This window comes from Phacochoerus africanus, chromosome 5 (assembly GCF_016906955.1).
Source record: "Phacochoerus africanus isolate WHEZ1 chromosome 5, ROS_Pafr_v1, whole genome shotgun sequence".
Classification (NCBI taxonomy): domain Eukaryota; kingdom Metazoa; phylum Chordata; class Mammalia; order Artiodactyla; family Suidae; genus Phacochoerus; species Phacochoerus africanus.
Window position 1 is genome coordinate 5,336,620 of NC_062548.1, and position 12,103 is coordinate 5,348,722.

The 12,103-nt window shown below is 62.3% G+C and overlaps 1 protein-coding gene across 1 annotated transcript in view; it reads right to left on the minus strand.

The window, feature by feature from the left end:
- Window positions 1-12,103, minus strand: part of RADIL (Rap associating with DIL domain) — a 73,095-nt gene that overhangs the window by 5,465 nt on the left and 55,527 nt on the right. Inside the window, exons 7-10 of the mRNA XM_047779452.1 lie at window positions 7,314-7,474; window positions 2,857-2,969; window positions 2,010-2,247; window positions 1,240-1,412 (exon numbers count right to left, since the gene is read on the minus strand). Of these exons, the coding sequence (XP_047635408.1) occupies window positions 1,240-1,412; window positions 2,010-2,247; window positions 2,857-2,969; window positions 7,314-7,474 (685 nt within the window). The remainder of the gene's footprint in view (window positions 1-1,239; window positions 1,413-2,009; window positions 2,248-2,856; window positions 2,970-7,313; window positions 7,475-12,103) is intronic.

Consider the following 12,103-nt stretch of genomic DNA (forward strand, 5'->3'; position numbering starts at 1 on the left):
TGGGAGGAGACTCCAGGTCCCAAACCGCAGAGCCTTTGTGTCAAGCGCTCTAGAAATCGACCCCACCCCCACCCCACCCCTCACCCACCCCCGGTCTTCTGCGGGCAGCTGCGCTCCCTTCCCCCGTGCCCCTTGACTGAAGCACCACGGCCTCACCTCGGAAGACACACAAACCCAAGCGCACGGCTCGGTCGCCCTTCACCAGGACCCTAGAGCAGAGCGTGCGCGGCAGCGCCGAGGCCGCATCGCGCCTTCCCCACCGCAGCCTCTGCCCGACCCTGGGCTCCAGGCAATGGCACGGCCCTGCTGGCCGGTGGGGACCTGACTCGTGCGACTGTGCAGGGCTCCCTGGCTGCGCCCACAGCGGTTGGACCTCCCAGGCAGCGTCGGCCTTGCCATCCTCGAGGCAGGGTCCGTGTTGCCATCGGGCAGGAAAGGGCCTGGCTGGTCTGGACTCACCGCTGGCTGTGACAACCGTCACATAGCAGGTGACGGAGGCGGGTGAGCTGGCCGAACGAGTGACCACGACCTTGGCAGTGGGAAGAGCACTAGGGCACAGCCTGACAGTTCCGGGGCTCACACTGGGCTACAACTGAGGGGCGCGAGGCTGTCTTCCTTCTGGTGGCTCCAGGGCAGGATCTGTTTCACTATGGTTGTAGGACTGAGGTCCCGCTGCTGTGCTGGCCTCCAGCTGAGGGGTGTTCTCCAGGAGGTGACGGCACTCCTGCCCCCTCAGAGCCGATCTTCCGCTCCCCCCCCCCCGCCACCTCTGACCTACTCGTCCACCTCCTTCTATGTTTATTTCTTAATTTTTTTTTTTTTTTCGCTTTCTATAGCTGCACCTGCAGCATATGAAGTTCCCAGGCTAGGGGTTGAATTGGAGCTACAGCTGCTGACCTACACCACAGCTCACGGCAACGCCGGATCCTTAACCCACTGAGCAGGGCCAGGGATTGAACCTGCATCTCATGGATACTAGTCGGGTTCGTTACCACTGGGCCACAACAGGAACTCCTTCTTTAAACCCGAGTTAAGGACTTCTGTGCTTGGACAGGCCCCCTGGGCCACAGGGGCCCATCAGGGACTGGACGCCGACATCCCTGGGCCGTAACCCTGCCTGTGGGTAAGAAGAGCTGCGCGCAGAGGGACTGCGGGGACCGAGCCCTTCCTGGTCTGTACGCTGCTGGCCCCGGAGCCCAGCCGCACTGTACCCGCTGGCTCCCACCTTGGGGCTCCCACCTGGATGAGCTGGGCACTGGGAGTGGCCAGCAGGTCGAGCGTGCAGGACAGCTTCCGGAAGAAGCGCTCTCCAGCCTCCCCGAAGCCAGCGCTCCTCGTCCACTCCAGGAGCTGTTGCAGGCGGGCGCAGGCCTGCACGCCTCTGGGCCAGTGGAAGCAACTCAGAGAGGGGCCTGGGGGATGGGAAGGGGGCAGGTGACACTGGGCTGCCCTGCAGAGAAGGTCTGATGCCCGCCTGCCCCCGAAGGAGCCCGGCCCGGCTGGGCCCTAGCCCCCTCCTCCCCCCACTCCAGACCTCTGGACAAACGGGAGACCCTACGGTGGTTTCCAAGGCCACGACCTGCTTTGGGACCCTCTCTGGGTGGGAGGGGGGTTTGGAGGGGAGGTGGAGGGGCTGCGACATTCTACACGTGTGCTGGGGCCGGCCCTGCTCCCACTGCCCAGCACTGCCTCGGCTCCAAGTAACAGGTGCCCTGAGCCCTGGGCAGGGCAAGGGAGGAGACGCGGGTGGCAGAGAGGCCAGGTCAGAGGTCACGTCACCTCTCAGAGCCTGTTCTTGGCTGTGTGGGGATGACATGAACCAGGATAGGCCGAGGGCCCCTGTGCAGACACTGACGCCTCCTGTTCCCACAGGGCCCCGCCCTGCACCACCATCTCCCCATGTGGTGCCTGCCTGGAGCCCAGGGAGCAGGACCCTCCAGGTGGCAGTTGTCCCAAGGAGCCATCCGGGGCCGCCCCCAGGACCGTGGTCCCCCCGCCCGGGGTCTCACCCTTGTCCAGGAGCTGGTTGAGGAGCAGCGTGCCGGAGAAGAAGAAGAGGTAGGCCAGCACCTGGGCCGCAATCTCGGGGTGCACCTGCAGCCGCCGCAGGAGCTCCAGGGCCGCCTGGTAGACAGACACGACGCGGCGCAGCTCCTCGGGCAGCTGGGGGGCCGAGCACCAGCTCTCCCGGCGCTCCGTCTGGAAAGGGGGGCACTCCAGCAGGGCCGGGAGGCAGACGTACAGGGACTGCGGGCGGGAGGAGAACGCCGTTGGCGGGGCCCAGGCCTCAGGCTCCTGCCTCGGCCCGACCATGCGTGTTGGGATGCGGGCGGTGAGCGAGGACGGGCCCCCAGCAAGAGCCGCCGGGGCTGTGGGGGCTCCGTGGGGCCCTGGCCAAGGCACAGAGAGGCTCCGGAGGGGCTTGGCCTCTCCTCCTGTCTTATCAGAGGGTTTTCCAGGACAGGGGGGCGGGGAGGGGAACCATCCCGCGGACCCCAGGCTGCTCAGCCGTGACATCCAGGGGACGAGGGAGGGAGCCGAGGCTCGCGCTCCAGGCCTGACCCCACACGGGGTCCTGCTGCCTGAGGCCCGGCGTTGCGGGGTGGAGGGTGTGGGGGGGGGGGGCACCGTGGGCCAGGGCGGCTGGCACACCCATCCTGCCTCCCAAGTCACCGAGTCATTTCCCCAGAGCGGCTGCCCTCCGCGTCTCACGCTCACTGGCCTTGGGCAGGCGGGTGGGGGCGGGGGGAGCAGAGGGCTCGCACGACAAGAGTGACAATGAGTGGGGTGCGGAGACTCGAACCTGGGGCCGGGGCGGGCAGGGCCGCGAGGAGCTCAGGTGCCCAGGACACACACCTTGGAGACGTAGTAGACGCACTGCTGGAAGGCGTACAGCACCACCTCCTCCAGCAGCGCCATGGCCTCCTCGCTGGCCGTCAGGGCGCAGGAGAACAGCGACTCCTTGGAGCCTGCGGGAGACGCAGCGCCCGCGCCACGAGCGGCACGGGCAGGAACCTTCCGGAACCGCAGCAGCCTTCAAACCCCTGCCCACGGCCTCCCTCAAGGTAATAAACGGAAGCCCCAGGGCAGGACCGGACGATCCCAAGCCCACCTGCCTCCCCCCCGCCCCCCGCCGGGGGCCCAGGGGTGCCCACATCCTGGCCAAGGGAGCCGGGAGCCCAGGCACTGCGCTTCCAAGCCTGTGGATGCGCGCATCAGAGGCTCGTTAACTAGTAGACTCCGGATATGACGGCTGTCAGAACCAAGTGCCCCGGGAGCTCCCTGGTGGCCTGGTGGGTGAGGATCTGCTGGGGCATGGGTTCGAGCCCTGGTCTGGGAACGTCTTCTACATGCTGTGGGTGCAACCACAACAAAAACCCAACTGCCCCAGCGGTGGCATATCCTGACCCAGCTTCCTGTAGGTCACTTCTCACTTGGGACAAAGGTCATAGGATGCCTGGCCAAAGGTCTCAAGGAGACTGTCACTCAGTGGGATCATGGCATTTTTCCAGGAGAAGACACCCAGATGGCCCATGGCCCCTGTTCGCCCCCCAGCACCCCTGGAGAGGCTGCAGGCAAGAGGGGAGACCCCAGACTCATCCCCTCTGGGAGTGGGGCTGGCTCTGAGCTGGCACTTGAGACCGCAGGCTGGGCAGCAGCCAGGTGGCAGGTGTGAGCGGACGCCAGGTGATGCCTCCCCTGGGAGGGGCTCCCACAAAGCCGAGAGGCCAGAGGCCCCCACCAGGGTGGGGCTGTCCCAAGGGGCCTTCCGGGAGGCAGGAGGCCTGAGGTGCCCGGGGCCGGGAGTCCCCGGCACTAAGGGACCCGCGGGACCAGAGGGTCACCTGCCTCTGTCCTTCCCTCTTTCAGCTCGTTTCTCTCCACAAGGACGGAAGGCCAGCGACTCGGGCCTTGTGTGTGCAGAGCAGACAGGCCTGGGCCTGGGCAGGGCTTTCGCCGCCTGTGCTGCACAGCGCCGCCCCGTCTGGGAAGCTCTTTTCTGGGGGACGGAGGCCGAGCATCACCCTGAGCACCAAGCTGGCCTCCCGGGAGCCCAGGGACCAGGGCTACCCTGCCGCCGGGCAAAGGTGCGTGCCTCTTCCAGGGAGCCCCTGCGGGTGTCGGGACCTTCCAGCAAAGGTTCGGGGCTTCCTCCCTGAGAACACGCCCAACCAGGAAGCCAGAGCCCTGCAGGGCCTCCCCGGCAGGGTCTCATTTGGGATCCTGGCTGCAGGGGCTGGGGGGGAGCCAAGTGGCAACCTGAGGGGCCCAGGCCTGAAGGAGCCGGCACAGGGCTGGCCCCTCCCTTTCCAGGTGCAACACTACCTTCCAGAAGGTTCCAGACCTAGAGAAGCACGTGAGGCTGGCCCCACTGCTGACTGGACCATGTGCAGACCAAGCACATGCCACAACCAACCAAAGCCAGTGGGAACGTGGGCCAAGAAACCAAACCCTTTCACAGCAGCGCCTGGGCGTGGAGTGGGAGGCTGGCCTGCAGGCCGGCACATCCAAGAAGGCAGACCTCCCCCACGGCCCGCTGCCCCCGCCGTGTGGAAGGATGGCAGGGAGGGGGAGGCGGCCAGGGGTGGGGGGCTCTCAGCAGAGGCCACACATCTGTCAGATGTCATTTAAAACCCCAGAGACCCTTGCAGCTGTGGCACAGGCCCTGACGGGGTTTCCAACCAGGCTGACATCCCCACGAGCCTGACAGGGGACCTGGACCACCCTCCCTTCGAGGCCCTGGACTGAGGCGGCCCCTCTGGGCACCTGAGGACTACCCCCCACGCCTGCAGGCGCTCAGTCCTACAGGAGAGCCTCCAAGTCCTACAGGAGAATTCGGTGCTGTTGCTGTTTTCAGGGCCGCACCCGCGGCACATGGAGGTTCCCAGGCTAGGGGTCAAATCGGACTTAGAGCCACCGGTCTACACCACAGCCACAGCAATGCCAGATCTGAGCCGCGTCTGCGACCTACACTACCATTCACGGCCAACGCTGGATCCTTAACCCACTGAGTGAGACCAGGGATCGAACCCGCGTCCTCATGGATACTAGCTGGATTCTAACCCACCAAGCCAGAACAAGAACTCGGAGAATTTTGAGTGAATAAGATAAACATTCCCCCTCCTCCAGCGGATCTTTTATCTGCCTGCGCGAATGGGCCTCCTGGATACAAGCTTTGGACAGAAAAGGTCGTGTGGGGAAGAAAAAGCTATTTTTCCAGCTTTCAGGACATGCCATCTGTTTTTAGAATTCTTCCCACAGATACTTCCTGCTGGAGGTCAGGCCCAGCCGACTCGAACCTCCCCCGCCCTCCGCCTGCTGCTGTTCCCCCAGGACAGTTTCTGAGACGCTCCGGCCCTGCAGGGCCCCTCCAGCCCGTGTGGTCCCGGGTGGGCAGGGGCGGGACCGGGCCTCGCACAGGCTCAGGCTCCTGGCACCGGCTGGGCCACCCACCTCCAGGCCTTGGGCCAGAACAACTCCCCCCGAGAGCACAGGCCGCAGCTAAGGGAGAAGAGCCCCAGGCAGCTTTTCCCAGAAGGTCAAGGGACTGGGGGCCCTGAGAAGCAAGCACTAACCCACGACGGCAGCCCTGCCCACAGCGTGTGGAGCACGTCCAGACAGGACAGGCAGCAGGGGACTCGCCCGTGACCCCTGTGCCCAGCGTCAGGGGCGGGGGGACAGCTCCTGCTGGGGCCAGAATCACTGGTCTCCCCACCAGCAGCTGGCGTCCCTCCTCTCGGAACCTGCTGGGCGGCTGCAGGTCCCCCGACCCCAGGAGCCCAGCGGGGTGCAGACAGGGGAGGGGGAGGTGGCGAGAGGCCTGACAGGGGAGGGAGGGAGGTTCTGCAGGCGCCGGACGCGAGCAGGGCCCAGTGCAGGGCGGGCCCAGGCTGCGGGACAGAGTGCGGGGTCCCGGAGACAGAGCCTCGGCAGGTGTGGAGAAGGCCGCTGACGCTCTGCCTCCCGCCCGGGCCTGGTGGCCAGAGAGCTGCTGCCCTACCCTGGGAGTCCAGCCGGGTGGCGTTCACAATGTCCACCCACGGGGAACAGGGACAGAGGACAGGCCAGCGGGCTGGGAATGGACGACCCCTGGGACACGGAAGAGCCACTACCTCCTGCCACAGATCCACGGGGACCCAGACTCCAGGGCCCTGGGACCCCAAGAAAGTCCCCACTGCCCCCTTCACTGGGCAGTAGGGGTTAAACAGACTCAGAAACCAGGAGTGAGCTCGGAAAAAGAGCAGGCAGGCCCCTGGGTCCCCCGGCCCCGGCCCCACTGGCCGTGGGCTCGAGCTTGGCCAGACTCCTGGCCCCCCAACTGGTCTCCACAGCCAGCTCCCGGCAGTGACAGTGCAGAGGGGACAGCCTGCCTCATGCAGAACCCCCCTCGGGAAATCTAGCCATTGGCATCGGGGGTCCAGCAGGGCCCAGTGCCAACCAGCAGGGCCCAGGGCCTCAGGCTGACCTCGAGCCCACGGCCACCTTCTGGGAGACGCAGGGAAGACGCCCCGTCCTGCGGCCCAGCTTCCCCGCCCGCGGCTCAGAGCCAGGCCTCCGGCAGCTGGGCCCCAGAGGGGGAGCCCCTCCGCTCATAAGGCCGGAACGGGAGGGACGGAGCGGGCGGCTCACTCTTGCCAAATGGCGAGGCTGTGGGGTGAAATGAGCCCCTGGGGAAACGGCGGTCACACCCAGTCCTGCTGCAGTCGGAGCGGAGCGGGTCCTGGGAGCAGGGAGAGGACTCGGTCCTGCTTCCAGGACCCACCGCAGCCCCTAGAGCCCTCATCAGACCCAGGCCGGCCGGCTGAAACCCCACTCGGCCTCGGCCTGGCCCAACGCCTCCTTCTCCACGAAGCCCTCCCAGACTGCCCCGGTCAGGCTCACTCTCTCACCGAGCCTCTCCCGCACTTCGAGCTGCATTTCACAAACTCTATGCGGCATGAGGCGCGGCCTCCCTGTCTTAGCCTCTAAAGTCGAACACGCAACACACTCCTGACACACTGGCACCTCGCCTCCTTTCTGAAGCTGCTGCGTCTTGGAGGAGACGGTGGCCAAGGCACACCCACTGCCCTTGCTGGCGGGGTGCAAGGAGCGGCCTGCACCGCCAGCGCCCCACCCGGGCGCATCATGGGAGGGCTTCGTGACATGCCAGGCACCGGCGGTGCCGCCATGCCACGGACGAGCGGCACTGGGTCGGCCCACCCGCCACGTCACCGCCCTCTCAGCGGAAGCCCCGACGACCACCCCCTATTCCCGCGGCCCACTCCACCCAGATGGCCTGGGGCCACCCCAGCCGGCACAGCGGCCGGCCGTACCTGTGACGTCCAGCTCCTCCTCCAGGCTCTGCATGTAGAGAGGGCACCTCTGCTGGATGAAGTACAGCAGCTCCACCGAGTTGGACATCCAGAAGAGAAGGTGCTGCAGGTCCGGGGCCAGGCCCGCCATGGTGACGCTGGCCGAGGACAGGGGCTCCTGGCTGCCAGGACAGAGAGGTGAAGTCGTGCGCGGACCGTCACCCCTGCTCTCTGTGCATGAGGTCAGCGGACGCTCCCAACGTCGGGCGGGGAGCTAGACCTTCAGACCGACCCTGCGAGAGGCGCGGGGGCTGCAAGCGTGGCCGGGGGCCGGGCCGGCACAGGCCTCGGGTGACACGCGCTCCTCCCGACGTCCCTTTCAGGATCAGGGTACAGACTCGCTGGGGCCGCTTCCACCAGCCTTGGGAGCTGCCCGCGGCCTCTGAGTGCAGAGAGAATGTGCCCGTGCCAACGCATAAGGACGGAGGAGACGGGCCCAGGCGCCGCTGTGCGGGGAGGGGAGGCGGGAGCAGCCACGCGCCACCTCAGCGCAGGGGGACGGGGTGGGGGGGTGAGCTCTGAAGCGGGAGGTGGCGATTCAGACATAAACCCACCAGGGCCGCAGGTCACCGAGCGGGCCCCAGACCATCGGGGGCTGGGGTCGGGCGATGGGGGTGGAGGGGCCACGCTATGATCCTGGCAGAAGTGCTTCCAGGCGCCCGGCATGGAGCCAGGCCCTCCCCGACTCCCGAACCCCATTACCGCGCTGGGGGACGGCTGCCAGGGGACCTTGGCGATGTCAGAGCCACCTGGCTCCCTCAAAGGCAGCATCTGCAGTCAGGTGGCTTCTGCCGTCCCCCAGGTCAGAGCTCAGCGTTGCCCAACTCTTCCTCTTAGGTCTCCACACATCAGCCCCCAGCATCCAGAACCTTCCACACTGCCCCCCCCCCCGCCCCCGACCTCCCAAGGGGGCTGAGTCTGTGCTGAGCCCGGGTCACCCCTCAGCTTAAACGCCAACCCCACATCTCTCCTGCACGACCCCTCCTCCCAGCAGCAAACCTGGCATCAGGCTGCACTTTCTGAGGAGCCGAGATCCACTGAGGAGTAAATCAAAAGCCCAGATGTAGCTCGGGTCTGTCTGGGGGAGACCCCAGGCAGCAACTCTGATGGGGGGACCTGGGTGGCTGCGGGCATCATGCAAGGCCAGTGCTGTCCCCGGGCTCCTCGTCCTGCCTGGAGGGTGTGCCGGTGCCCAGAGCAGCTCAGCGACGTGGGCTGTTGGAGTGACCATCGTGCCTGGGGGTCCTGGGATTGGGGCCATGGGCAGAGCTAGGGGCCGGGGCTCAGAAGTGGGCCCGGGAGGACACGCTGGGACAGCCGGCAGGGCCTCGGGGGCCTGGGGCTCCCCTTCCCACGTTCCTCTCGGGCCTGCAGCCCGTGTTCCCTGACGTAAATTCGCTTTGTCCACAAACAACGTGGCCTCCCTCTGCCCTCTCTAGGGAGGGACTGGCTTCAGAGGCGGCTCCCTGTCCCCACTGCGCACCTGGCGGAGCTGAGAGCCCTTCATCTCTGTCCAATCTCCTCGCTGGTTCGGATGAGACACACATGCCTGCAGGCGGTTTCAGGTCACGAAAACAGGATGAACCTGCTCACCAGAGCCCAATTCCACTTTGTTGTCAACACGTCTTGCCTCCTCACTTCCACCCAGAACTCAAAGGCACAGAGAGGCCTCCACAGAGAAGCCATCTGCCAGCCACTGCCCCCTAGAGCTTCCGCGTCGGATCCGGCGGGGTCCGCGCTGCAGGCACGGCCACCCGCCAGCTCGGCCCGTGCAGCAGGGCCAGGCCCACCCGTTCAGGCGAGCACCGGGTGGGGAGAGTCATTTCATGGACATGACACCAGAGGCCCAGGCAACAAAAGCAGGAACAGGCAAGTCGGATGAGAGCAGAGGGAAAGCTCTGCGCAGCCAAGGAAGCATTAACAGAGCGCAAAGGCCACCCCCGGACAGGAGAGGATGCCTGCAAACCAGGTGCCGGCTAAGGACCTCCTCCAACTGCACACCCGGACACCCCACGTACCCGGACTGAAATGCACTAGAGACTTGGACAGACAGGCCTCCTACGTGGACACCCAGGTGCCGGCAGGTGCGTGAAGAGGCGTCCACACCCCTCCTCACCAGGGAGACGCAAGTCAAACCACGACAGCTACCCCGACACCTGTCACGACGGCTCCGTCACAAAGACTAGAGGTAACACGTGTCGCCAAGGAGGGCTGGGAAGGCAGAGCGGGGCAGCCACTCTGGGAAACGGTACGGAGGGGCCTCAAAACATCACGGAGACCCACCTCACAGTCCAGCCATTCCACGTCTGCGTATGCATCCAAAAGAATCGAAATCAGGCTCTCCCAGAAATCCTAGCACCCCAACGCCGCCTGCAGCGCTAGCCACAGCGTCCAAGACGTGGCGTCAGACTGAAGGTCCACGGATGACTGGACGAGGGGGCGAACGGATGAACGGGTAAAGCGAGGCTCGTTTATGATACCGGGGAAAATTACTCCACATTTGAAACAAAGGAAGGAAAGCCCGCAACACGCACCACCGCCACCCCACACGAGCCCTAAAGACGTCACGCTCAGGGAACTAAACCAACCACAGAAAGACGCAGGCTGCGCGACTCCATTCTCATGAGACATCCAAAGGAGTCGCTCTCTCAGAATCAGAGAGAAGAATGGGGGTTCCCAGGGCCGGGGGCAGGGGGCAGGACACCCAAAGCGTCATCGAGGAGCATCAGGTTTCACTCTGCAGGATGAGTAAGTTCCAGAGACCGCTGGACAACACGGTGCCTGCACGGCAAAGGAAACCATAAACAGAACGAAAAGACAGCACGTGCAAATGATGCAGCCGATGAGGGCTTCATTTCCAAAATACACAAACAGCTGATACAACTCAATAACAACCACCACCACCCCACCGAAAAAAGGGCAGATCTAAAGAGACATTTCTCCAAAGAAGACATACCGAAGGCCAAAAAGAAAAAAGCCACATGAAAAGATGCTCAGCATCACTCATTACTAGAGACAAGCACATCAAAACTACAGTGAGGTACCCCCTCACACCCCTCAGAATGGCCATCATGACAAAGGCTGCAAACAGCAAATGCTGGAGGGGGTGTGGAGAAGAGGGACCCCTCCTGCACTGCTGGTGGGAATGTAAGTTAGAGCAGCCACCACGGAGAATGGTACGGAGGGGCCTCGAAAAAACTAAAAATTAAACTTCCATATGATCCACCAATACCACTCCTGGGCATGTATCCAGATAAAACTATAATTGAAAAAGATAATGCACCCCAGTGTTCACGGCAGCACCATTTACAATAGCCAAGACATGGAAGCAACCCACCTGTCCCGTCAACAGATGGATGGAAGGAGGAGGTGTGGTACATATATACACAATGGAATACTACTCAGCCATAAAAAAGAATGAAATAATGCCATTTGCAGCAACATGGATGGACCTAGAGATTCTCACACTAAGTGAAGTAAGTTAGAAAGAGAAAGACAAATGCCATATGATATCCCTTATATGTAGAATCCCAAATACAACACAAATCAATGTATCTACAAAACAGAAACAGACTCCGACACAGAAAACAGCCTTGTGGTTGCCAAGGTGAGGGGAGCAGGGGAGGGAAGGATGGAGAGTTTGGGATCAGCAGAGGCCAACTACTACACAGGATGGATAAACGATGAGACCCTACTGCGGCACAGGGAACTCTCCTCAGGATCCTGGGATAAACCAGAACGGGAAAGAATATAAAAAGAGACATATACATACATAACCGAATCACTGCGCTGTAGAGCAGGAATCACTGAGTCAGTTACATTTCAATACGTTAAAAAAAATTGGGCCTACAATGAATGATACTGTACGGTCCACACTTAAGTTGGGGGAGTTCCTGCCGTGGCCCAACAGTAATGAGCCCGACTAGTATCCATGGGGACATGGGTTTGATCCCTGACCTCACTCGGTGGGTTAAGGAACTGGCATTGCTGTGAGCTGGGATGTAGGTCACAGATGTGGCTCGGATTCCTGTTGCTGTGGCTGTGGCGCAGGCCGACAGCTATAGCTCTGATTCAGCCCCTAGCCTGGGAACGTCTCTATGCTGCTGGTGTGCCCTAAAAAGAAAAAAAGAAAAAAAAAAAAAAGCTTAAGTGGGTAGTTTTTGTGTTAAGTGTTCTTACGACAGTAAAATAAAAATAAACCAAATCAAACCAAAGATGTTATGATATAATTTTTTTTTTTTTTTTTTTTTTAGGGCTGCACCTACGGCATATGGAAGTTTCCAGGCTCGGGGTCAGATTGAAGCTACAGCTGCCGGCCCACACCACCGCCACACAGGATCCGAGCTGCATCTGTGACCTACACCACAGCTCATGGCAACACCTGATCCTTAACCCACCGAGCAAGGCCAGAATCGAATCCACATCCTCATGGATACTAGTTGGGTTTGTCACTGCTGAGCCACAATGGGAACTCCTGAAAACAAAATTAAACACATTACTGGTAATAAAAAAGTTTGAAAACTTTCAAAACAATTCATAAATCAAAGAAGAAATTAAAATAGAAATTATGGGGAGTTTCCATTACGGCTCAGTAGAACCGAATCCAACTAGAACATGAGGAGGCAGGTTCGATCCCTGGCCTCACTCAGTGGGTTAAGGATCCAGCGTTGCCGCGAGCTGTGGCGCAGGTCACAGATGCGGCTCTGATCCTGAGTTGCTGTGGCTGTGGTGTAAGCTGGTGGCTGCAGCTT